Raw genomic sequence first — 23,128 nt, 5'->3', positions numbered from 1 at the left:
GTGATCAAACAGTGTACAAGAAGACAACACTAGTAAGTTAACAGTGTCTGTAGTGATTCATTCATATTATGTACAAGTGACTGCCCAAGGTCTCGCAACAAAAAACAACACTATTTGAAGCAAGAAATAGAACAAATAACGATAAAGTGAACAGATCTTGAGTTGTTGTTTTTTTTTGCAAAAGACCTTTTCAGATTGATGTTTGGCAGCCTCCCCCATCTTTAGCGCGTGTAGTCACTATAAAAACCACGAAAACAAATATCGCCACACGATACCATGCAAACGGCATTTATAAAACATTGAGATTTTTTTTTTTACGGAAATAGATTACGTCAAAACCTTTTGCGTGTCTCCTTTTCGTACTTTTTCAAAGGCTCAGTTGATGCAGGCAAATGTTCTCAAACCATCCAAAAACCCAAACAAACACCATTTTTTGTTTTTGACTTGTTAGCCCAGATTATTCGTAAATTACGGTCACACTTTGACAATTTCCAAATAATTGATACAACGAATAATTAATTTATTGATAACTGAAGGAGCATGTTCTATTGCATCGGTTTTTCAAATACTTTTGCTTTCGCAGCCACGGCTGATATGTATTGTCTGTCTGTCTGTCTGTCTGTCTGTCTGTCTGTCTGTCTATCTATCTATCTATCTATCTATCTATCTATCTATCTATCTATCTATCTATCTATCTATCTATCTATCTATCTATCTATCTATCTATCTATCTATCTATCTATCTATCTATCTATCTATCTATCTATCTATCTATCTATCTATCTATCTATCTATCTCTCCCCTTTTTAGTTGTTCATTCTTCACCACCTGGTGGTGTCAATGTGGTTTTGGTGGTCTTTCTGTACAGTACAAAGACCCAAATCTACCAGAACTAGCAGCATTCACCACAAATGGTCCTAGACATTCAAGCAACACCAAAAAGAAAGCTTTTTTGTTTTGTTTGCTTTAAATAGCTAACTAGAAACTAATTTATTTTTCAATACTCATATACTGTATAGATATAGATATATATGTCTGTATATATGTATAAATATGTAAAGTATCTCTTTATAATTCTACTACAAGTGCAAGTGACCCCACCCCAAAAACAAATAAAGTGACTCGAGATGACTCTTCAGAAGATGTTATACAAAATAGATGCCTTAAGAAAAAAATGAACATGAGTCCATATTTGAGCTATTGCACGTTCCTTCCGAGATGCGCTTCTCAACCTAATAACACAATCCAGCGTTTATACAGTCGCTAAGTCTTAAACCACCATCAGATTGATTGTTTTAGCAAACAGATTTTTATTTTTTAAAGCTACTACTTCCTGGCTCACAGAGACGGACGGGCCGTATCATTGTGATTTGGGAACGACGGGGGAGTTTGTTTTCAAACATTTTGGTACCATTTCAACATTTGAAGAATACATTTGAATTGAATCACATTTTTGACTGTGTTAGAAACTGCATCATGTCAGTCACAGTGGCTTCTAATAACATGAAATACAGGCCTACTTTGAGGAATAAAGCCTTTGTCTATTTTTTTCTGAATATAAACAGAATGAGGTAGCAAAGTCATTCTACCATCAGAGAAGTCGTTTGTTTTCGAAGTGGGAATGCAGCGCTGGAAGTGGTCTGAAGCTGGACATTTTGCGGCATCTTTTGCGTGTAAAAAAGGTTCAGATTTAGGATAGAAAGAAAAAACAACAACTCAATTTTAAAACTTCATTTAGCATGTAAACGGCCAATTCATTTCAATTGCTCATGCTGCTGATTTGATCGTCATAGCAATATTTTGCCTCGGCTGGGTTCTGCAGCTGTTGTGGCTCCGAAGAGGCAATTTTTCATGAACTCCGCGTGAATGTGGAGTCATTGCTTTTGTGGAATCTTGCAAGCTTAGAATAGAAAAAGGAGGACAAAACAACAAAGGTAGCTTCAGGTGGCTTAAGACTCGCGCACAGTACCGGGTATTCATGAAATATGTACTGTATATTTCTCGGTATAAAAAATGTCACTGGTGAGTCTACTGCATAGAAGTCTGTCAGGTGGACAAAGTGGGTCTCCTTGCTACAGAAGCCGAAATCCTCTCGTCATGAAATTCCTACTTTATCTACTTTCCAATAATCCCACGCTTCACGTAGACCTCTTTTCCTTTTTTCTTTGTTCTCCGATGATATCGAATTTGACTCTGTAAATTATATGGCACGTATATTGTATCGAAATTTGGCAAAGAAACGACAAATAGGTTGTCGAGTGGATGACATACTCTATCGATAAACTCCGTCTACAAACATAAATAGCTATTTTTTTTTGTTCTCTAGATGAAAAAATAACACTTTTCGATGAACAGTGCAGGTGCAGTGTGCGCATGGGCCATCCCATAAATAAATAGAAATTTAAAACCACCGTTCGTTTTCAAGCGCTCTCTCATAGCGAAGGACTGTTTATCCCCCTTGTTCTTTTCTTCTTGGAATATATCACAAAAATACTACACTCATACCCAACGAAGCATCAGAGCTTGTACATTATTTACAGAGATCCACACAAAGGGTTGCTGTTGGTGATCATTTACCCCCGGTCCCATGATTTGCGTCCTCGTTGTGACGATAGCTTGGCTTGTCTACAAGCTCAACTAACCTCCTTTTTTTTTCTTTCTCAATCTGTGTACCATTCAATTGGCACTAAAAACATAGGAAATGACTATTTTATTTCTTGTTTTAATCTGACACAAAAAAACTCTTTCTTAGCCTGCCTGTGAGCAATATCCATCAGCCAGCCAAATGAGATCCAGGACAAATATTGCAATTGATTCCATGCATTATTTCTGACGTGTGATTGCATTGTTTTGAATGAAGCGCACACAACCAAACTCTATTAACCAAGTATCGAACTGCGGTCCTCAGGGGCTGCTATCCTGCATGTTTTAGATGCTTCACATTTGATCCAAACGATTGGGATCGTTATCAGGCTCCGGCAGAGATTGATGAGGAGCAGATCATTAGGTGTGTTGGAAAAGGGAAACATCTCAAATGTGCACAAGCGGTCCTTGGGGATTTGGTATCTTTGGTCTTATGTGAGAGTTGTTGTTTTTTTGTGTCAAATTAAAAAACAAAGCCGTTGATATTTCATTGTTTTGGAAAAAAAAAAGAACGATTTGTTTCCCTCTTTTTGTTTTTGGCACATACAGTTGGGCAAACGACGCTGCGTGGAGTTCACAGTTTGTACGTGAAGACCCCTTTCTTGGCTGGTGGTCGTCTTAGCGGCGGGCTAAGGTCCCGACAACGGGAGACCTTTTAAGCATCTTCTTTGCCTTTTTTTCCTCACCTTTTGCAAACGACACCGATTGGAACGGAAAAGCCAAGTTTGCATGCATTCGCAGCCACGGCTTGGCCGACGCTAACCGAGACGGAACCAACAGCTACAGCTGGACCCGGTGCGATTCTGCTCGCCGAGTCGGGCTGCCTGTTGGGTATGATATGCCGTTAAACAGTGAGTGCGACATGAAGCAGATGAAGCAGCATTGAGTGAGTTGGGTGAGACAGGAGCAGGACTGGCGGGTGGTGGGGGGGATTGGTCATGGTCAGGTTGGTTGGAGGGAAGGGGAGGGGTGGGGCGGGGGTGCTTTTTCAGGAATAGATGGTGATGACCTCGCGTCCGCCTCCGCGGACCAGAAGGACCCGGTTGAGACCTTCGGTGAGGACCTCAAGGAACTCCATATCTGGTTGAGAAAGGTCAAGGAATAGCTGAATGTGCTTTGTAGGGATGAAGAACATGAGGGAGAAGTTGCCACCTTCTTTTTTGAAGCAGGATTTCATTAGCAAAGGATACAATTCTCGTCACCCGTCCGGTTCTTGGGTGGCCCGGGCATGTTGAGTAGGACCAGCTTGGCCTCCGAGGACTTCTTCATGATGGCCTCGTTGAGTCGCAGCGCCGTGTGCATGCGTCGCACATTGGACTGGTTCCTGGACAGACAGACAGACAGACAGATGGAATTGGGTGTCGTCGGGATTTGGAAGACAAGACTTTGCCGTTTGTTTGGTTGGCGCTGGGTGACGGATGCTCACTCACGCACGTTTTCATTGTCCTCATCTGCTCACGTCATGTCATAAATAGTCAGAATGAGCTTTAAAGAATCTTTGGTACTTACAGGTTCTCCCATTCACTGCGGCAGGAGCAAGAAGGGAAAGATGTAGATATCAGAACCAGAGGTAGCAAGACACACTCTGAGGTACAGATACTTGCGGAACAAAATATTTTCAACTTCTTGCTGACTACTTGCTATTGTTCGTAGGAAATACAAGAACTGCATAACAAGCTGGAACTGGTTCACATTCTTGGCACACTCATGAAGGTGAAACAAAGGAAGGTGCAATGTTTTCAACATTCAACTTTAGAGATAGACGTAAACAGCAGCTGATAAAAAGAAAAAAAGCTCAAAATGAAGCTAGCTCGTATTGGCTCAGGTTTGTATCATAAAACAGTATTTTGGCTTCCCCCAATTGTGAACATGCATCTCTGACAAGCATAATTCTTCTGCAAGTTTGGCCTCGTCCAATTGTGAACGCATCTCTGACAAAGATATTCGAATTTTTTAGAAACGAAACCAGAGAGGTGGAAGTTGAAAAATGACCTTCAAATAACTATCCTTTCTATTGAAGTGAATTCCTCCAAAACCAAGAGAACTGTTAGCGCTCATGGACACAGTTTCGGATTGTGTTTGTTGAACCCCTGTGAGCACTCACGGCTTCATGTTGAAGATGTCCTTGATGCCGCACGGTGTGGCAGCGCCGGCCGGCTTGCTGGCGTCGCCGTCGCACTTCTCCGTCCAGGTCATTTGAACCTGCTCCCCGGGGCTCTGGGCCACCTCGGCCGGGGCCGGTGGGGGTGCAGCGGTAGCGGGGCTGGTCGGGGTGGTGTTGTCGTGGATGAGCTGCACCTGGGCAGGGGGGGGCACAGGGGGAGAGGCCGACTTTGACTATGAAGAGGAGGACGGATGGTGACGACGTGGAGATACACGTAAATCCACCGGTGTTGGAATGCAGGTCAGAGTCACAGAATGTTTGAGAGGGACAAAAGAGAGGAAGTGGGGTTCAACAACACCATCTTTTCATACTAAACAGCCACGCCTGCCTCATAAAATCTGGAAAACTGAAACGGTGACAAAAAAATAAAAAAGGCATTTTCACAATTGAGTATGACATATTTCTCAGTCTTGACACATTTTCACCAATGACCACATGTGGCCCACGACCGCTAATTCAATAGCCCTGCCCGAGACGTTGGACAATAAGCGGGGATAAACCCTGTGCGAGCTCTCTACCTCCTCCTCGGGCTTCTCCTCCTTCTCCTCTGGCGGTTCTTCGCTCACACTCAGCTGGGTCGTGACAGAGGCTGGGTTCTTGCGCCGAATGGACCCACGGGATGAGTCAGTAATGCTCTGGATCTGCAAAGACACCACACAAAGGAATTTGTTTTCAAAGAAGTCAAAAAGTTCCAAATAAAGATATTGAAATCATTGTTGTATGCTCCTAGATCTAATACCTAGTATCATAGAAGTGAATGACTCTCTACCAAAATGACACATTGCTTCTAATATATATAATTATGGAACAGTGTAGGTAGGGTACACTCACTTGTGCATCTAAGGGTTAATTAAAAAAAAAAAAAAGAAGAGATTTCTGTTTTAGTTTGCGGTGGATGGCAGGCAATGACTCACAAAAGTGAAGTCAAAAGCAAGCATGTTTGGACCCGGAGGAGGTAAAAATAGCACGAGGTTCAGATCGATATGTATTTATTCCAGTGCTCTGCCAAGACCTTGTGTTGTCACGCTCCACAGCAAAGATGGCATCCCACTGCTTGGCTTTAGCGCAAATTACGCTTCGGTCCAGCAGCGCTTTATGTGTCACGTCAAGTCAAATCAAGGCAGGCCATGCTGAGCTGAGCTGAACCCATCCAGTCAGTCTCATTTGAGAACACGTGCGCCAGGGAGCCGAGCGAGCGAGCGAGCGGGAGCTTTCTTACCTCCCTCTCACGCTCCGTCTTGGTCAGGTTAATCTGCTTGAGCATCTGCGAGCGTTGTTCCATTACCAGGGTCTTCTCGTAGGTGTATGCCGAAATGTCGCCGTCGTGCTGCGGGGCGGGGCGGGGCGGGGCAAACACACCAGTGTACCAATATTAAGCACAAACTGTTATTTTCAGCCAATGCAAAATGCCCAAAAGTATTTTCCCAAACAATACCATTTCCACCACTTCCACCATGGCGTCGATACGGAGATGATAGAGGAAGGTGGTCAGGTCCTTTTTCATCTGGATGCTGTTGTCGTCCATCTGCGCCACGGTGAAGATGCGCATCTTGCACTTCCTCCAAACCTGAGAGTGAGAAAACGCACCTTGTTGCACCAGGATGCTTTTGCTTCCTAAAAAAAAAAAAGAGATTGGAGCTGGAGGAGAACCTTGTGCTGGCGCAGGAGGAAGGGAAGCAGCATCAGCATGCCTCCGTCATGGACAATCCACCACACGTCAATGTGGCCCTCGGTGAAGCGCTCGCCGTTGGATGGGAAAGCCGCAATGTTTTTAGGTACCAGCAAGGCCAGGTGAGCTGCAGTGGTTTCTCTCACCAACTCTGCAAGGAGGACAAAACACACATGTGGGAATGCAGCTTTGGAATATTTGGACAATCAATCAAAAGTACAACGATGCAATCTTGTTAGCACTTGCGCCTATTTCCAGCCAACCCACCGACAAAGTTCCTCCAGGTCTGATGCTCGTCGCCTTGTTTCCAATTGCGCGGCCACGACACCAGCACGGCGTTATGCTTGAGTCCGCCCAGGCCGCTGGCCTGGAGCAGATGGGAGGTGGCGTCGCGCAGGTTGGACGACACGGTCACCTGAGAGAAGCCCTTCACCTTCTCCGTCTCCATCAGTTTACGCAGCGCCTATGTGGATGTGGGTGGAGGCTTTGTTTGAAAATCCAGCCCGGAAAGTCACTTTCAGCCACATGAAATTTGGTCGGCATGAGTAGAACCCACAAAAAAGTCTGCCATTTGAAGTGGTCCTTTTGACCATTTCCAGGGCAAACCCTCCTCTTATCTCCTTTCTTTCTCATCGACAATTTGCATGTGACTCGGTGGGGGTGGATGATACCTGCTCGGCCTTCTGACTGTGTTCGTAATTGTCCAGGTAGGTGCCCACCAGGGCTGTGCCCACGATGGTCAGGCCCTTGCCCGCCTTCAGCTGGTTGGTGAGCGAAAGCAGCCTGGGCTGTTCCACGTTCTGCTCGGCATCCACGCTCACCAGCACCAGCAGCTGGGGCCTGGGGCGGAACAAAGCCACAGTACAAAAGGTGGGAGGAAACTAAACAGAACCGGGACGCCAAAGGGAAGCAGCTGAAAAAATTCTTGTTGGTTTGTGATGCGGAGAACCACATGAGCCGGGAGATCGCCGGGCATGTGGTTTATTTCTCTGTTAAATTGCCACAATCACCACACCGGCGTGTGTGTGTGTGTGTGTTTACCTCCAGTTCTTGGTGTGGGGGGGACCTTCCTCCAGACGCATAAGAGCGTAACGTGCGGCGCTCAGGGACAGACCTCGAATGCCGTCACCCCACTCCTTCTCCGCACTGCCAAACGCGCACACACACATACAAGTGAATGGTCGGGTTAATATTAGACGTATTAGCTTCATTTAACTTATGCATAAATATTGTTTTATAATTCATGCAATATTCATATCTATTTTTATTTGTATTTAGGTGATTTTTAGGGGTGATACACCCCTACAAAATGATAGCATCCCAATTTTTTTTAGATCTCAATTTGAAGAAAATGCGGTGCTACCGATGGATGCTGATTTGATCCGACTCCTCCTCATAATACAACAACAATATTCATATTAAGCCTCATTATTATCACTCACCCGGCAAACTCAATATACTTGTAGATGGAACCGGCAATCACCATAGCAACAATGGCGTAGTACCAGGAGCAGAGGAACATGAGCGTGAGACACAAGCTCATACCCAGGAAAGAGAGAGTCCTGTGAGGGGGAAGAAAGAAAAAAAAAGAAAAAAGACACAGGCGGTGAGAGGACATGGAAAAAATGGACTTGCTCTTTTGGACACGCACCAGTGGTAGAACTTAAAGCGGGGCCGCCAGTTGGGGGTCCGTAGTAGAGTCTGTAGGGCGCAGGCCAGGTTGACGAACATGTAGCACATTAGGAAAAACCTGCACAAAACACGCAATGAGACCTTGAAAGTCAGCAAACTCGGGAGTTTCAACCAAAGCGTCGGGATCAAATAGAAGATTGACTTTTTAAATGTAGCTGGAGTGCTTGTCCTCATGTCAAGTCCGAGTCCATTTTGCTATCAATTTTGGAAAAATGTGCCTCAGAACCAACTGTTTTAAAATGTGTCTCACAATTCAATTCATTCCAATAAATAAATGAAACGTTTTTTGCTGATATTATTTGGGTTATTTATTGTACGTTCATTTTTATCCGTTTGAATTTGCAACCGTCTGATTTTGCTTCTGCTTGTCAAACTCACATGGACAAGATGGGAGCCACCGAGTCCAGGGAGGCGATGAGGATGCCGGTCTCGCAGATGAGGGCGGTGAGCAGCAAGGACCATGTGGGCTCCCCGTTGGCTTTCCCATGTCCAAAGATCTAGAGAACAGAACAATCCCCCACTTGTTAACTTTTCTAAAGGAGTACGTCAAGTGTGATAAGACTGACCCGTAGCGCGGGGACGATTCCATCCTTGGCGATGGCCTGGAGAAGACGCGGCGCCCCCGTCAGGCTCTGCAGTCCGGCCCCGCAGGTGGAGAAGAAGGAGCCGATCACAATGACCCAAGGCGATGGCCACGCCAACGTGCCGATCACCAAGTTCCCGTGCACTCCTTCCCCAAACCTGAGCCAGAGTGGGCGGGCGCTTTCAGCTTTCAGAGTCAGCGCGAAAGCACAGTATTGGGTGCCACTTACTTGTCTCGGAGGACCACGCCGTCGATGCAGGCGCCGAACAGAATGACGCTGGACATGTCTGAGCAGCATTCACTAAGGAATGTCAACAATGACTGTATTTCTTCAAATAGGAGGCATCTATTTGAGAAGAAGTCTGAAGCTGTTGTCTGCTAGCTTTTAATTGGAAGAGACAATGCTGATGACCTCAAATTGTGTCTGTCGGAAAGTTACATTATTGCCGGCCGGGCTCTCGTCGTTTCAGGGAGGCTTTTAATTTGACAAATGCTCATCGTAGAACTTTAAACCATTTGCATGAGTAAAAAATGAAAGACTTTATTTAAAGTGTGCACTTAAAGACCGCAAGTTTGGAAATCAATATAGTCTGGGATGAAATCTAATATCCCTCAGCTTTATTGAGTCACATTTGCATTAGCGGCCCGGCCACGCCATTAGGAAACCTAATCAAATTTACTAGCCGATTACTGAGAGACAAGATGGAGGACACGGTCACATTTCACCTGTGATGTTACTCAACTTTAGGCACGTTCATTTCAAATATGTCTGCATGCATTAGCAGGCTTCTATACAGAGGCGTCGATTTGCGAAAAAAAACTCTCTGTCTCGTCTCAAAGGGCGGAACGAGACACGAAATGTGCTCGCTGTGCTGCTGAGAGGATACAGACAAAGGAAGTGGTGGTGATGGCCGCGATCGTTCCGACCGGGATGGACTTCTGGGCGTCGCGCAGGTCACCCGAGCGGTTGGAGCCGGCCATGATTCCTGAACAGAAGATCACCAATGCCTAACGTCAGTATCGGGAGCACCTTAGGTGTCTGCAGGGCCTCGGTCACCTGTCACTGAAGGGAAGTAGATGCCAACCAGCAGCGTGAAGAAGCTGGTGATGTCGGCCAGCACGTAGCGATTGGCGTTGGTCAGGGGGTCATCTACGTCCTCCGCGGACTCCATGTTGATCCGGGCGATCAGATCGCCCTTCTCGTAGTACGTCGCAAACAGGTTCTCTGCAGCCACCGCAAAATACATGAAGCGTCGTAGAAAATGAAAAGCCATTAGAAACAGAGATGCTGACCTGTCCAGAGGCCGCTGGTGACTCCGGGGATGCCCTGGATCTTAGTTATGTTGTTGGCCACAAAGTATTTGTCGCAGGTGGCATTGAGCAGGGGCGAATCACAAAACATACGCCACAGCTGCGTGGTCACGGTCCCGTTGGCCGTTTCCACCGTCTTGGCGCACACGTCGAATGACTTGGACACGAGCGTGCGGTTGCCCAGCAAACAAACGCTAGAGCAAGAACAGAAAAAAACTCTTTTCAACCATGCGTGGCCAAAGCTTTTTTTGGTGGTTAAATATATACAGAAATAGGAAATAGGACTGAAATGCTGGATTGGGACTTACGGAAATTCGGGGGGATCCACGGCAGTCTTGATAACGCCGGCATAGACGGCCAAGATGGAAAGAATGACGCAGGCCAGGAAGACCAAAGCCAACTTGTTGACATACTTGACACCGACAAACACCACGGTGGCCATGGACGTGAGCAGGATGGTGCCGTACACCCGCATGTTGTTTAGCAGGGCTGCTTCCGCCTCGGCGCCCTCCAGCCCCTCCAGCGGGAAAATGGCCGCCTTGGGTACAATGTAGATCTGAACGAGCAGAGATGCGGAGATTATCATTATTATTCTTTTTTTTTATTATCACTATTTGTCAGCAATATTGTTCTATGTTTTAAATAGAATATAAACCAAAAGTAGTTTGAATGTATACATTGGTGCAAAGAATGAAATTAAAATAATCATAGTAAAACCTTTTTGAAGAATTCAATACTACATATAACAAAGGTGGAGCGTAACGCTACATTGAGCATAGAAATATCGGGAAAATATAGAAAAATACATGTACAAATATTACTATATAAAGTTTTTTAAAAATCCTAATAAAATACAGTTTATAAATAGCTGCATTTATTGAATAAAATAATATCTGGCACATTTTGTGTATGGGAGCAAATGTTTAGAAAATATAGAGATATTTATTAAAAATGCTGCAATCAATTTCCTTTCTTTGCCTGCATGGGGATTTACACTTGAAGGTCAGAGGTGTGCTCCTGCTGCATCTTGTTTACCATGCAATTCAATCAATTTTGCCCACAGGGGCAATTTTTCATTTCCATTTGTTGACTTATTTTCAAATGTGATGAGAGGTGAGAGGAGACCTATTAGAGGTGTGAAACCAAGGCATTACCATTATTTTAGAGTTAAACAGGGGTCAGTGTGAAAAAAGAAACAAAAAAAACAATGAACCCAGTTTTGGACGAATCACAGTGAGGCTGATAGAGTGGATATGAGAAAGATCATGTGGTTGACATATATACATACGTATGTGCACACCCTCTCATAACATGGCTGTGAATGTCTATTTCTAAGTCACGTTGAATGGAAGTCAGCAAACATCGGCCACCATTTAAAGTGTCTCCGATGAACCCAAATCAAGTGCAGGCTATTTGTTTTTGCGTTTGGGACGCGTGCACATCATTTTCTATCCAACGTACGTATATAATGACAGTAGGAATTGCACGTTTTCCACGTGATTGGCATCACGAGGACAAGACGTTTCCTGCATCACCGCAGTCGTTTCCCAAAATAGCAGCATTAGTTTCGCGCGAGGATGAAACATATTCAAATGAGCCGGTTTTTTTTTTTTCTTTTTCTCTCAGAGACGGGCTCCTCGGGATTGTGATTCCACAATGAAAACTGTAAGCCAACATTGACCCAGAAGACAGAATTAACCTCTAGGCTTGATCAAGCTCTGCATATCAATACAAAACGCACGGACAAGAAGAAGATGAACAACACACGTTCTGTTCCAATGTTCCCGATACTATTCATTGTGTATGTTTGAAGGGCGGATTTGATCCAACCAAGTCTACAATCGTATCATAAATTCACAATCGTAAATTATGAACTAAAATGTCAGTGTATGAATCTGAGAGTGAATGGTTGTGTGCCCTGCCACTGACTTCAGCTCACCTGCTGCGGCACAAAAAAGAAAAGGTTTCTCACCAGGAGCAGCTCGATGGCACCCAGGATGTACATAGCTCCGGCATAAGTGGTCCCCAGGTAGAAACAGATGCCCACGGCGCCCCCAAACTCGGGGCCCAGCGAACGGGATATCATGTAGTACGAGCCTCCAGCTACACAAACACAACGGTGCAACTTCAAGATGCAATAGAATGGAGGTAAGATGAATTGTCTTTTTCAAAAACTGCATTTTTAACTTCATGTCTGTGGAGATTCGCAGTCATGCAGGCAATTCACAAAGGCCACTGCACTCTTCAAAATGACCTGACTTGAATTATGCTACGAGGTCACAAAAAATTCATTGTTAGACTAAGAGCACAATTGCCCAAGTGGTGAAGAGGCTTAAGAAATGTTGTGTAAAACATTTTGTGGACACTTAAAGCAGCATTGTATGACAGTGAAACATTATTCCCATGGCCATTAAATCTTATAAGAAAGAAATTTGCCGCAAAAGAAAAGCCTGAATAAATGATGTTAGACTTCATGTGTTAGGCTGTAGTCATATCACGGTCAAATATATCTTTCTTAGCAGCCAAAAAAAGTCATCAATACGCAATGAGCAGGGTAAATGCAGACCCTTGGCCAGCAGCCACACGCTAATGTAAATTTCCAGGATCAAGATTCTCAATAAATCCTGCATTTTAATACATTTAATCACTGTGCTTCTTCGAACTAGCCTAAAAAATGATCCCCAGTGTGTCGCCAAACTTCATTTATTGCTCTGCTAATGCTGAAATCTCTGTGTAATCAATTTGTAAAGTTCCTTTTACTGTGGCAAATAATATTTATCTGTGCAAAGCCTAGTTAAATTGCGCTTTGCTCTAGATTTCTGCTGAACCTGGAATGAAGGAGTTAGGGTTAGTTAGGGTTGTGTTTAGTGTTGTTTTAAAAAAAACATGCATGCAGTATTGTTAATAATTGACTAAGTCCTCAGACAAAAATATTTGTGGAGCAATTTGTTGGTGTCACGCAGTGCTTCCCCCTTCAGTCATAATTCACTTACGCGCTTATCTCTTATTATTGTGTTTTACTACAGCATTTGCATTTTCCAATTTTGTCCAAATCAACTGAATAGAAAAAAGATAACAAGCTTAATCAGCACCGTGCAGCTATAGTCGTTCTAATTTCTTCGAGCCGCTCATTTGCACGGAAACCTACGCATGCGGCCTCCTCTTTTATTCAAGATTCAAGATTCAAGAGTTTTTATTCGCCATGTTTGAGCGTGCCAAACAAGGAATTTGACTTCGGTAAATATCGCCGTCAATATCATTTGCGTCGAAGAATCCCAAAGTGACGATTTTAGCCGCGACCGGATAACTCGCCAAGTGTGGTCGGCGACTAATAAAAGGGAAATTTAGAAGCTGAACTGGGATTCCGGTGGCGTCTGCTCACCCACCTGGCACGACTCCATTGGTAGCAATGGCGCTCATGGAGATGGCAGTCAGCATGGTCTGCACAAGGGAGAAAGAGAGAAAAACATCATTTCAAAAACATATATTGCTGTATTTTGGGTTATTTTAGGAAGACATTTTTACAACATTTTGACAGAATTTTGGTAAAAAAGAAAAGAAAAGTTTTTACTTTAACTTCTTTTTACCAAAGTAGATTCTCCAAGCTAAAAGACAGGCTTGACCTTCATTCCAATGACTACAAGTGAATCTCCCACTAGGATGGAAAACATTTGCCGTATCTGTCCCCGTGAAGGTTGGTAGTGGCACCTAAGGGCTCGGACGTCGACGAGCCAAGCGACTGTTCCTTCCCGCTAAGCTGCTCCTAATGAGGCCACAAAGCTCTTCTCCAGCCACAGCAGATAAGGTCGTAATTGTTTAAGTGTTTTATCTGATGGGGGCACAGAGGTAGTCCCACAGTCACGTACGCAATTGTTGGATCACAACACGACAATGGAGGCGGCAAATTTGTCTGAATGTTGAAGGTGGCGCTTAAAAATGGAACACCGTCGCAGCCTCCATCAACAAAATTGTGTCGGGGTGTTCAGACAAGGTGAAACCAGGATGTTTCATCTCATTTTCAACTGTCATTTGATTCCGTCAAATCCCACTTGGTGACTTTCCGTTTACTTTTACCGGTGTCCTACATTTCTCCACGCCTGTCAGAGGCATTAATAAATCAGTGAATGTCTGAGAGGGACGGACGGCTCCATCCTATTGACGTATCTGCAGTTGCACCTCCCGCCGGGTTGCACACGTGAGCCAATGCTCGTTAACCTTGAGGACAATACATTGAGAAATGGGGTAAATGAGCCATTTTATAGTCTGAGTACAAAGTTGTTATTTCGAGGAAAAAGTCAACATTTATCTTAGCATAGAGCAAGCAAAGTATCGTTCCAATGTGGCATGTCAAGGACGAGCGAAGATTTGTGCGTTTGCAATGAATACTTTCACCGGCCGGCTTGTCGCCACTGAGCACAAAGGACACTTTAGGTCTGCTTGCATCCTGACCTAACGCTCCTATTTGGCCTTTGGTGGACCTTGGGAGCGGAGAGGAGATTGCTTTTGACAAGAGAGTGTCCCGCAGCACGAGAGCCCGGCCCCCCCCCCCCCCCCGCTTCATTAGCACGCTTCACTACGCCCCCGTTGTCAGATGATTTCTTCCGTGGTGCGCTGCAACATTTGCAGGGGAGCTGACATCCAGGTGGAGGGCAAAATGGACTCTCAGGTGTCGGCAAAAGTAAGAGAGAAGAGAAGACACGCAGCAATGTTGGATGAGCGATGGGATGTGGAGGGCAATCAAAAGCCAGGCAGCGAATAATGAGAGCGCAAAATGAAAAAAGGCTTCCAGAAAATTGAGGAAGCGTAAGAGATGAGAATTAAAGGGAAAAAAAGATGAAGGATCCGCAGCATATAAATGAATCAGCCCTCTCCCGACGCCGCCGCCGCATTTGGATTCAAGACCTGCAAGTAATGAGGCCCGACCACCATGCACACGACAGACGGACGAGGATATTAAACCTCATTGTGTCCAAGTCTGCTTTCATTATCTCCAATAGAAATATGAAAGAAACGAGATGCGCACGCGTGTGTGTGTGTGTTTTAATAGCTGCTTGCATGTATATATGATAATACATTTGATTCGTTAAACGTCCAAAATGTCAGCAATGTAAAATGTGAAGGGAGCCGAAAGACGAAAGAAAATAGTACAACAGCGACAAAGGCAAAATATTAAGAGAAGAAATCTCTTCTTACAGGTAAATTTACAAAAAGCACCACCACATTTTTAACCAAAATTCTTGCGACGTACATTTTTATCATAACAGTAATCGTTCTTGAGCATTAAGCACCTTGTCAATTAGTGGGTTGGGGGGGTCACGCTCTCAATGATGCAAAGCTGAAGTGCACGCTTTTGCTCTTCATGTCCTGTGGATTTCACTCTTGGGTGCTGGTGGGGGGCGGGGGGGGGGCATGAGCACACGTGCACACGAGCTGCCCCCACCCCCAGGGCTGGGTGGTGATGTGTTATGTAAGAAGCACAGGAGGAGAGCGAGGTGACGGGCGGTCCTCGCGCAGCATTCATACCGGGGCTTATCACCCTGAGGCCTCTGCAATGATCTCAGCAGTGTGACTGATAAGAAACACGCCTCTTCCACTGTGTCTGACTGTCTGTCTGTCTGTCAGTATGAAAGAGAATGAGAGATGGACGGAGAAGACATTTGCGTGTTTGTGTTGCTGTCAGTGTGAGCCAGCTCGGAGCTTGTTTTTCCCTCTCTGTGCACAATGTTTTCATCACGCTTACAAGATCAATATAAACTGGGATGGATGGCGAGCAAATACGAGCGGCACGCTAAACGTGAGCACGTACAAATAGAAAAAGAAGAGTGTCACCATTGGGGGAAGCAGATTCATGCTGTTCCAGTCTGTGTGTGTGTGTGTGCGTGTGTGTGTGTGTGTGTGTGTGTGTGTGTGTGTGTGTGTGTGTGAGTGTGAGTGTGTTTATGTGTGTGTGTATGTGTGCGCGTGTGTGTGTGTGTGTGTGTGTGTGTGTGTGTGTGTGTGTGTGTGTGTGTGTGTGTAGGCTAGTTTGCCATGGCGAGGGTTTGAGGGGGTTGTTCTATAAATACACTTGGTGCTGGAGGAGAATCTAGGCTGCTCACACACACACACACACACATTCTCACACATACAGAAGCACACACATTTACACACACCGACACACAGTCCTGACAAAATGCTCAGTGAAAGTGAAGAGAAGACACGCTAAAGCAATCCTGAAGTAGGAACATTTTTGAATATGGTTGACTTGTTTCCACAAGGGCCTAGTGGTTGGCATGTGTGTCTCGCAGTCAAGAGGTCTCGGGTTTGAATTTCAAATTTGTATGTGAGGCTTTTTCTGTGGCTTCGCTGGCCAAAAGACAGAAAGGAAGGAAGGAAGGAAGTACACTCACGGTGGTGCAGCACATGAAGACGATGACGAAGGTTCCAATGATCCCTCCGATCCCGACAAGCCAGGTCATCCTGAGGAAGAGGATGACGCCAAAGATGTTCTGGATGCAGGGCAGGTAGACGCCCATCAGAGTGCCGAGCTGGGGGGCCTGCAGGTGGACACAAGCGGTGGTTGGCTCACAATCAGGCAAATAAACTGAGAATTATTTTTATTTTTTCTTACACATTTCTCCCCAATTTATGACTTTTCCCTTAAAATATCTGATTTTATTCTTATAGTATTGCAATGGGATGCAGGGAAAAAATGACGACTTTTCTGCTGGAGTCCTGCAAAAAAGCGTTTTTATTGTGTACTGAGTGTATTGATGTCCATCGCACCTTTAAAACATCTCAAAGAAAAAAAAATCAAAGCTGCTGGCATCAAATCAATGTTCTCTGCTTCCATTTTTATTTCATTCCAAGCTGCACACACTCAATGCAATCCTGTAATTAACCACTCGTATTTTTTCATTGACTGGTCCTTGTGGACGGAGGGAGGGAGGGAGGCTCTTCTTAACACACATTAGCAGTCAGGTAATGTCGTGTATTGCACAAGATAAAAAAGGTGACACAATGCGCAGCTCGTCAGAAAGTTTGGAGTTTTTTGAAGTAAATGTGATCTTATGTTGAAATATCAAATTGGACGAATGTGCTATTTTTAGACTCTATGCAAATGAAAGCAGATCTGAAGAATAAATAAAAGCAGATTTGGAAAAATGCTGCGACACTGGCAGGCGAAGAGGTCTATCTATTGTTAGAATTCTAGAAAAGGAAACAAAGTTTCTTTTTGACATGGATGCATGTCAAGATGGAATAAAAATACTGACTTTTTATGTGCTCTAAAAGATGACGAAATGCGATATTAATATAGCCTTGTGCACAGGAAAGCAGATTACAGACAAGAACTCTGACATTCAAAATCAGCAAAGAGCTTATTATCCAATGTCTCGAACCTGTTCATTTTTTTATTGAACGCCTCAGTGTTGCAAAAGATGTGGATAGAGAGGACTTACACAAAAGTCAAATGTAAAGTATGATAACAGGAATCCTGTGACACGTACACAAACAGATTTGGCAAATGAGTACATGCTTGAAACGATATAGCCAAGTAGCCGCTAACAAATTGAACACTTGTCTATGCATTGAATCAGCCCGACGGACACGCGCTTATCAAAAGTGCCGCTTTTCCAATTGCTGTTTCATTTGCCGACAGCGGAGCGCAGTGCTGTTAACGCACACAAAATAGGTTTGGTAAGCGGGCCGGGCCGGGCCGGGAGCGAGCAGCGCTGATGATTTCCCGTGGGAGCGAGCCGCCCGCCACCGTGAGCGAGCGCAGGGAGCTGCACAGCCACAGGTAGGCCAGCAGGGCACCGCTAGCGGAGCAAGCTGCCAGGCAACAGCTGCCCACCGCCATGGCTCAGGTGGCTTACATGTGCACCCTTTGCTAAATTTCCCATGGCACTCAATTCCACTTCCTCACGCTCAGTCTGTCTCTCGCCGCTAGCCTCTCCACAAAGTTAAATGAAGTAACATTCCAAACACTTACTGCAAGCCTTGAGCGGCTACTCTTATTCGACATTTAAGTGGACGTCTACTGCAGCACGGTTGACAACCTTGGTCCAATCAATAGAGACGTGGTGAACTCCCTACCCTTAGCGTGCCCCGGGTTAATGAGAAAACGGGAGCCCAAAATGGCCGGCTATTTACATCCGTGGCCTAATGACGTTTTACGTTATTATTCCTAGCTGGAATGTACGGGAGGCCCTCGCGTAAAAGTGGAAAGTAACATCTATGCGGCACATTCACAATGAATTTCCAATTTGAGCAAGGGAAGAGGATGTAATTAAATGACTAACGAATTAAATGGTAGGGAGGGAGGGAGACCAAGGGTGAGCTTATAATGCCGCCGCCGCCGCCGCCACGCTCGACTGGACAAACGGGAGTGGATAGAACAAATATGTTTCTACTCAGGTGTGCTGAATTATTAAAGAGGAGAGGCCAGCTAACCTGACCCACCGCCCCATCACATCTTCCACCCCCAGAATCTCCCTCCAAGCTGAACGCCAACGACAATGAGCTCATTAAAACAGTAATAAATGAAAGCTAGCCGGAAAGATCAGAGTCGCCCCCCATTGTGGCTGCTGGCCGGCCAAGACTATAGGAGTCCTGGAGGTGGGGGTTGGACACTCTTGCACAACCCCCCCCCCCCAAAAAAAAACCCGACCAATGTATGGTAACTTGTGTATAGTGTAAGCAAGATGATATGAATTTAGTTCTTCAACTAATTGAAAAAATGCCAAAATAATTGATGGTGGTAAAAACACTGCATTTCTAAAAGAGAAAGCTATGGCCTGAGTAAATGAAACTCCTCGCCTCACTTCAATTAAGTTCAATAGGTTCCAAAAAATAAAAGAAAATGCACGAATAGGCGAACGTGCTAATTGTGAATATGCCAGGGAAGTCAGTGGTTTGAAACTTAGTAGAAGTGCCTCAAAGTGTAATAAACGCTCACACGTTGAGAGCGATACATCAGAAGACTTGCAAAATGGGGAGCAGGGCATATCAACAATTTATGGTTCCAAAGATTTCAAATCCGTGTTAAAAGGCTCAGCTTTCTGAATCTTTCATGACTCCTTTTTTGTTGTTGTTAGTTTTGGTGACATAAGAGCTTGGGAAAATCCAGAATCGACCTTACAGCTCTTTAAGAGGGAACTACTTTTTCCCTGGGAACAAGTTTATCAAATGGTAGATTTGATGAATGGACTCCAATGATGAATGGAGTCTCGCTCTACGACAAAGTTCCGCTCCTACATTAGTATAGAAGTCCAAACACGTCGTAACTACCTTAGTTGGTAAATTTCGAGTTACCGTAAATATTTTTATGTGAAAGCACTTCAAGGCCATAAATGAGAAACAGATGGAAAAACAGTAAGTGTAACAATAACTGACCTGGCCTTCTTATGCCATAATCCTACGCTACTTAAAATATGATTGGGTTGTCCCAACCCAGGCCAAACTTAACTGAGCTGTACTAGCGAAGGGTAAATATGTGCAGGATGTCGTAAAGCAAGGAAACCTTATGAAAAATCAACATGTTCATCTATGCGGACAGCAGGTCTTTTGCTCCAGGCCCACCAGGGATGAAAGAATAATCCCATGAGGCCATTGACAGGACAATATGTGCGCTGTGAAATGTCACTTTAGCAGCCGCTCGGACGTTGAACTTATCACGAAATGACATTCATCAAGATGGACGCTCATAAAAGGCTGTTGATGGGAATACTGATCCGATGAGCTGGACAAAAGGGATGGCGGTGGATTTAATGTGTGTGTGAGTGAGTGTGTGTGTGTGTGTGTGTGTACAGTATGCAGACGTGGCGTAATTAATATTAATAGTGTTGGCTCGTGAGTGAACGATGGGTTCAAAAGAACGAATCTTTTCAGTGAACGAGAGTGACCGAATCACTTCCTAAAGTGATTCGTTCTTTTTTCAGTTCATATGACTTCAACCAGTAGGTGTCAGTAATGCCCAGTGAAGCTGGTGCCACCTCGCCGTAAAACAAAACGAAGAAGAAAATGACGTCACTTCGAGTCGTGAATTGCATTTCCCGTTCACCAACGAACGAATCTGTGAGTGAACGAATGAGTGAGTGATTCGCATTTCCAGTTCATCGCGAGAACGGATGAGTGAGGGAACGAATCGTGACTTTCCCGTTCGCGGACGAGTCAATGGGTCAACTGCCTTCCTTCCTTCCTTCCTTCCTTCCCGTGCATCAACGGATCAGTCAGTGAACGTGTTGCGTCTCCCTCCTGGCGTCAACTATGTAAGGCAGAATGTCGATTTACGATTTGCCAAGGAAAGAAAAAAAAACACTCACTGAAACACCACTTCTTTTATGCACGTTTTCTCCAAGCTAACGTTAAACTTTATTGCATGAAGGGATGCGCCGCTATGCAACAACGGGGAGATTATGCTTCTCTTTGGGTCATCTTGATTTTATAACACTTGTAGTAGTTTTTAAATAACGTGTATGCATATGTACGCCTAAATATTGTTATCCAATATATCTACTGCAATTTCACATTAGGTTGCTGGTTTGAAATTTACTTTAAATATTATTATTATTTTCAAATAAACATTTATGTTAAAACTTGTCTGGTGTTTTATTCCTTGTTTTTTTATTCGCCAATTAAAACATAAAAATCTGACATTTGGTGAACTGCTTTATATGACAATATGTGTAGGTACACCTCATGGACACTTCAATAGGTACACTACACGATAAATAAGAAAGTGTAGCGAACGATTCGGTGAACGATTCTTTTGAACAAATATTTTGAGTGAAGCGATTCTAAAGATTCAGCTCACCTAAAAGAACTGGAATGCACTAGTACAAAAACGTGCAACGGTCACGTGTGGCCAGGTCGACATAGCCGACTGGTTAGTGACACGGGCTCTCGCTCGGAAAGAACTTGGTTCGATCCCAGGTGCGAGCATGTACCTAAGTGTTCTTTTAGAATTCGAACCTCGCCGCATATGCAAACAAATGCAAGTATTTATGTGTAAATACATAAGGTGGCCCGCCCCCAAGTTGGCGGAGCAAACCAATGGATCACGCCTACTACCTAGTATCCAGTAGTGTAAGGGGTGGGGGAAGAGAGTTAGGGTTCCGAAGTAGGGTTTAAAGCTAGGGTTAGGGGCGGGCCACCTTATGTATTTACACATAAATACTTGCATTTGATGCCATATGCATACGCAGCGAGGGTCCAATTCTAAAAGTGTGCCTAATAACAGGCCACTTTATTAGGGAAATATCATGGTCAAAGGTCACAGGTGTCAAGCTCTAGTCCTCGGGGCCACGTTCCAACATGTTTTCCAAGTGACCCTCGTTAAGCGCACCTGCGTGAAAACTTTTAGCTCCTTTCACGTTCCGCAGGAGCTAAAACTTTTCACGCAGGTGCACTTAACGAGGGAATCACACAGACACTCCATTAGGTACACCGCCATTTTCAAGTGTACCTGATAACAGGCCACTTTATTAGGGAAACATCATGGTCAAAGGTCACAGGTGTCAAGCTCTAGTCCTCGGGGCCGCGTTCCAACATGTTTTCCAAGTGACCCTCGTTAAGCGCACCTGCGTGAAAAGTTTTTGGTCACTTTCACGTTCCGCAGGAGCTAAAACTTTTCACGCAGGTGCACTTAACGAGGGAATCACTCAGACACTCCATTAGGTACACCGCCATTTTCAAGTGTACCTAATAACAGGCCACTTTATTAGGGAAACATCATGGTCAAAGGTCACAGGTGTCAAGCTCTAGTCCTCGGGGCCGCGTTCCAACATGTTTTCCAAGTGACCCTCGTTAAGCGCACCTGCGTGAAAACTTTTAGCTCCTTTCACGTTCCGCAGGAGCTAAAACTTTTCACGCAGGTGCACTTAACGAGGGAATCACACGGACACTCCATTAGGTACACCGCCATTTTCAAGTGTACCTGATAACAGGCCACTTTATTAGGGAAACATCATGGTCAAAGGTCACAGGTGTCAAGCTCTAGTCCTCGGGGCCGCGTTCCAACATGTTTTCCAAGTGACCCTCGTTAAGCGCACCTGCGTGAAAACTTTTAGCTCCTTTCACGTTCCGTAGGAGCTAAAACTTTTCACGCAGGTGCACTTAACGAGGGAATCACACGGACACTCCATTAGGTACACCGCCATTTTCAAGTGTACCTAATAACAGGCCACTTTATTAGGGAAATATCATGGTCAAAGGTCACAGGTGTCAAGCTCTAGTCCTCGGGGCCGCGTTCCAACATGTTTTCCAAGTGACCCTCGTTAAGCGCACCTGCGTGAAAACTTTTAGCTCCTTTCACGTTCCGCAGGAGCTAAAACTTTTCACGCAGGTGCGCTTAACGAGGGAATCACACGGACACTCCATTAGGTACACCGCCATTTTCAAGTGTACCTGATAACAGGCCACTTTATTAGGGAAACATCATGGTCAAAGGTCACAGGTGTCAAGCTCTAGTCCTCGGGGCCGCGTTCCAACATGTTTTCCTAGTGACCCTCGTTAAGCGCACCTGCGTGAAAACTTTTAGCTCCTTTCACGTTCCGCAGGAGCTAAAACTTTTCACGCAGGTGCACTTAACGAGGGAATCACACGGACACTCCATTAGGTACACCGCCATTTTCAAGTGTACCTGATAACAGGCCACATTATTAGGGAAACATCATGGTCAAAGGTCACAGGTGTCAAGCTCTAGTCCTCGGGGCTGCGTTCCAACATGTTTTCCTAGTGACCCTCGTTAAGCGCACCTGCGTGAAAACTTTTAGCTCCTTTCACGTTCCGCAGGAGCTAAAACTTTTCACGCAGGTGCACTTAACGAGGGAATCACACGGACACTCCATTAGGTACACCGCCATTTTCAAGTGTACCTGATAACAGGCCACTTTATTAGGGAAACATCATGGTCAAAGGTCACAGGTGTCAAGCTCGAGTCCTCGGGGCCGCGTTCCAACATGTTTTCCAAGTGACCCTCGTTAAGCGCACCTGCGTGAAAACTTTTAGCTCCTTTCACGTTCCGCAGGAGCTAAAACTTTTCACGCAGGTGCACTTAACGAGGGAATCACACGGACACTCCATT

General features: G+C 44.9%; 1 protein-coding gene across 3 annotated transcripts in view; it reads right to left on the bottom strand.

The window, feature by feature from the left end:
- Positions 1 to 2,834: 2,834 nt before the first annotated feature.
- Positions 2,835 to 23,128, bottom strand: part of slc12a5a (solute carrier family 12 member 5a) — a 76,803-nt gene continuing 56,509 nt past the window's right edge. For 2 of the 3 annotated variants that reach the window (XM_037252058.1, XM_037252060.1), the window contains exons 4-26: positions 16,452 to 16,598; positions 13,449 to 13,503; positions 12,035 to 12,165; positions 10,371 to 10,618; positions 10,045 to 10,256; positions 9,809 to 9,976; positions 9,639 to 9,737; positions 8,981 to 9,038; positions 8,735 to 8,909; positions 8,547 to 8,665; positions 8,128 to 8,226; positions 7,919 to 8,038; positions 7,518 to 7,622; positions 7,148 to 7,316; positions 6,744 to 6,939; positions 6,458 to 6,627; positions 6,243 to 6,374; positions 6,027 to 6,134; positions 5,326 to 5,448; positions 4,748 to 4,980; positions 4,153 to 4,167; positions 3,834 to 3,967; positions 2,835 to 3,723 (exon numbers count right to left, since the gene is read on the bottom strand). In XM_037252058.1, the coding sequence (XP_037107953.1) occupies positions 3,632 to 3,723; positions 3,834 to 3,967; positions 4,153 to 4,167; positions 4,748 to 4,980; positions 5,326 to 5,448; positions 6,027 to 6,134; positions 6,243 to 6,374; positions 6,458 to 6,627; positions 6,744 to 6,939; positions 7,148 to 7,316; positions 7,518 to 7,622; positions 7,919 to 8,038; positions 8,128 to 8,226; positions 8,547 to 8,665; positions 8,735 to 8,909; positions 8,981 to 9,038; positions 9,639 to 9,737; positions 9,809 to 9,976; positions 10,045 to 10,256; positions 10,371 to 10,618; positions 12,035 to 12,165; positions 13,449 to 13,503; positions 16,452 to 16,598 (3,108 nt within the window). In that variant the 3' untranslated portion in view covers positions 2,835 to 3,631. The remainder of the gene's footprint in view (positions 3,724 to 3,833; positions 3,968 to 4,152; positions 4,168 to 4,747; positions 4,981 to 5,325; positions 5,449 to 6,026; positions 6,135 to 6,242; positions 6,375 to 6,457; positions 6,628 to 6,743; positions 6,940 to 7,147; positions 7,317 to 7,517; positions 7,623 to 7,918; positions 8,039 to 8,127; positions 8,227 to 8,546; positions 8,666 to 8,734; positions 8,910 to 8,980; positions 9,039 to 9,638; positions 9,738 to 9,808; positions 9,977 to 10,044; positions 10,257 to 10,370; positions 10,619 to 12,034; positions 12,166 to 13,448; positions 13,504 to 16,451; positions 16,599 to 23,128) is intronic. The other variant, XM_037252059.1, reaches the window with a different exon arrangement.

Source organism: Syngnathus acus, chromosome 5, assembly GCF_901709675.1.
Source record: "Syngnathus acus chromosome 5, fSynAcu1.2, whole genome shotgun sequence".
Classification (NCBI taxonomy): Eukaryota; Metazoa; Chordata; class Actinopteri; order Syngnathiformes; family Syngnathidae; genus Syngnathus; species Syngnathus acus.
The sequence above is the reverse complement of the archived record's forward strand: the minus strand, read 5'-3'. Positions and strand labels throughout refer to the sequence as shown.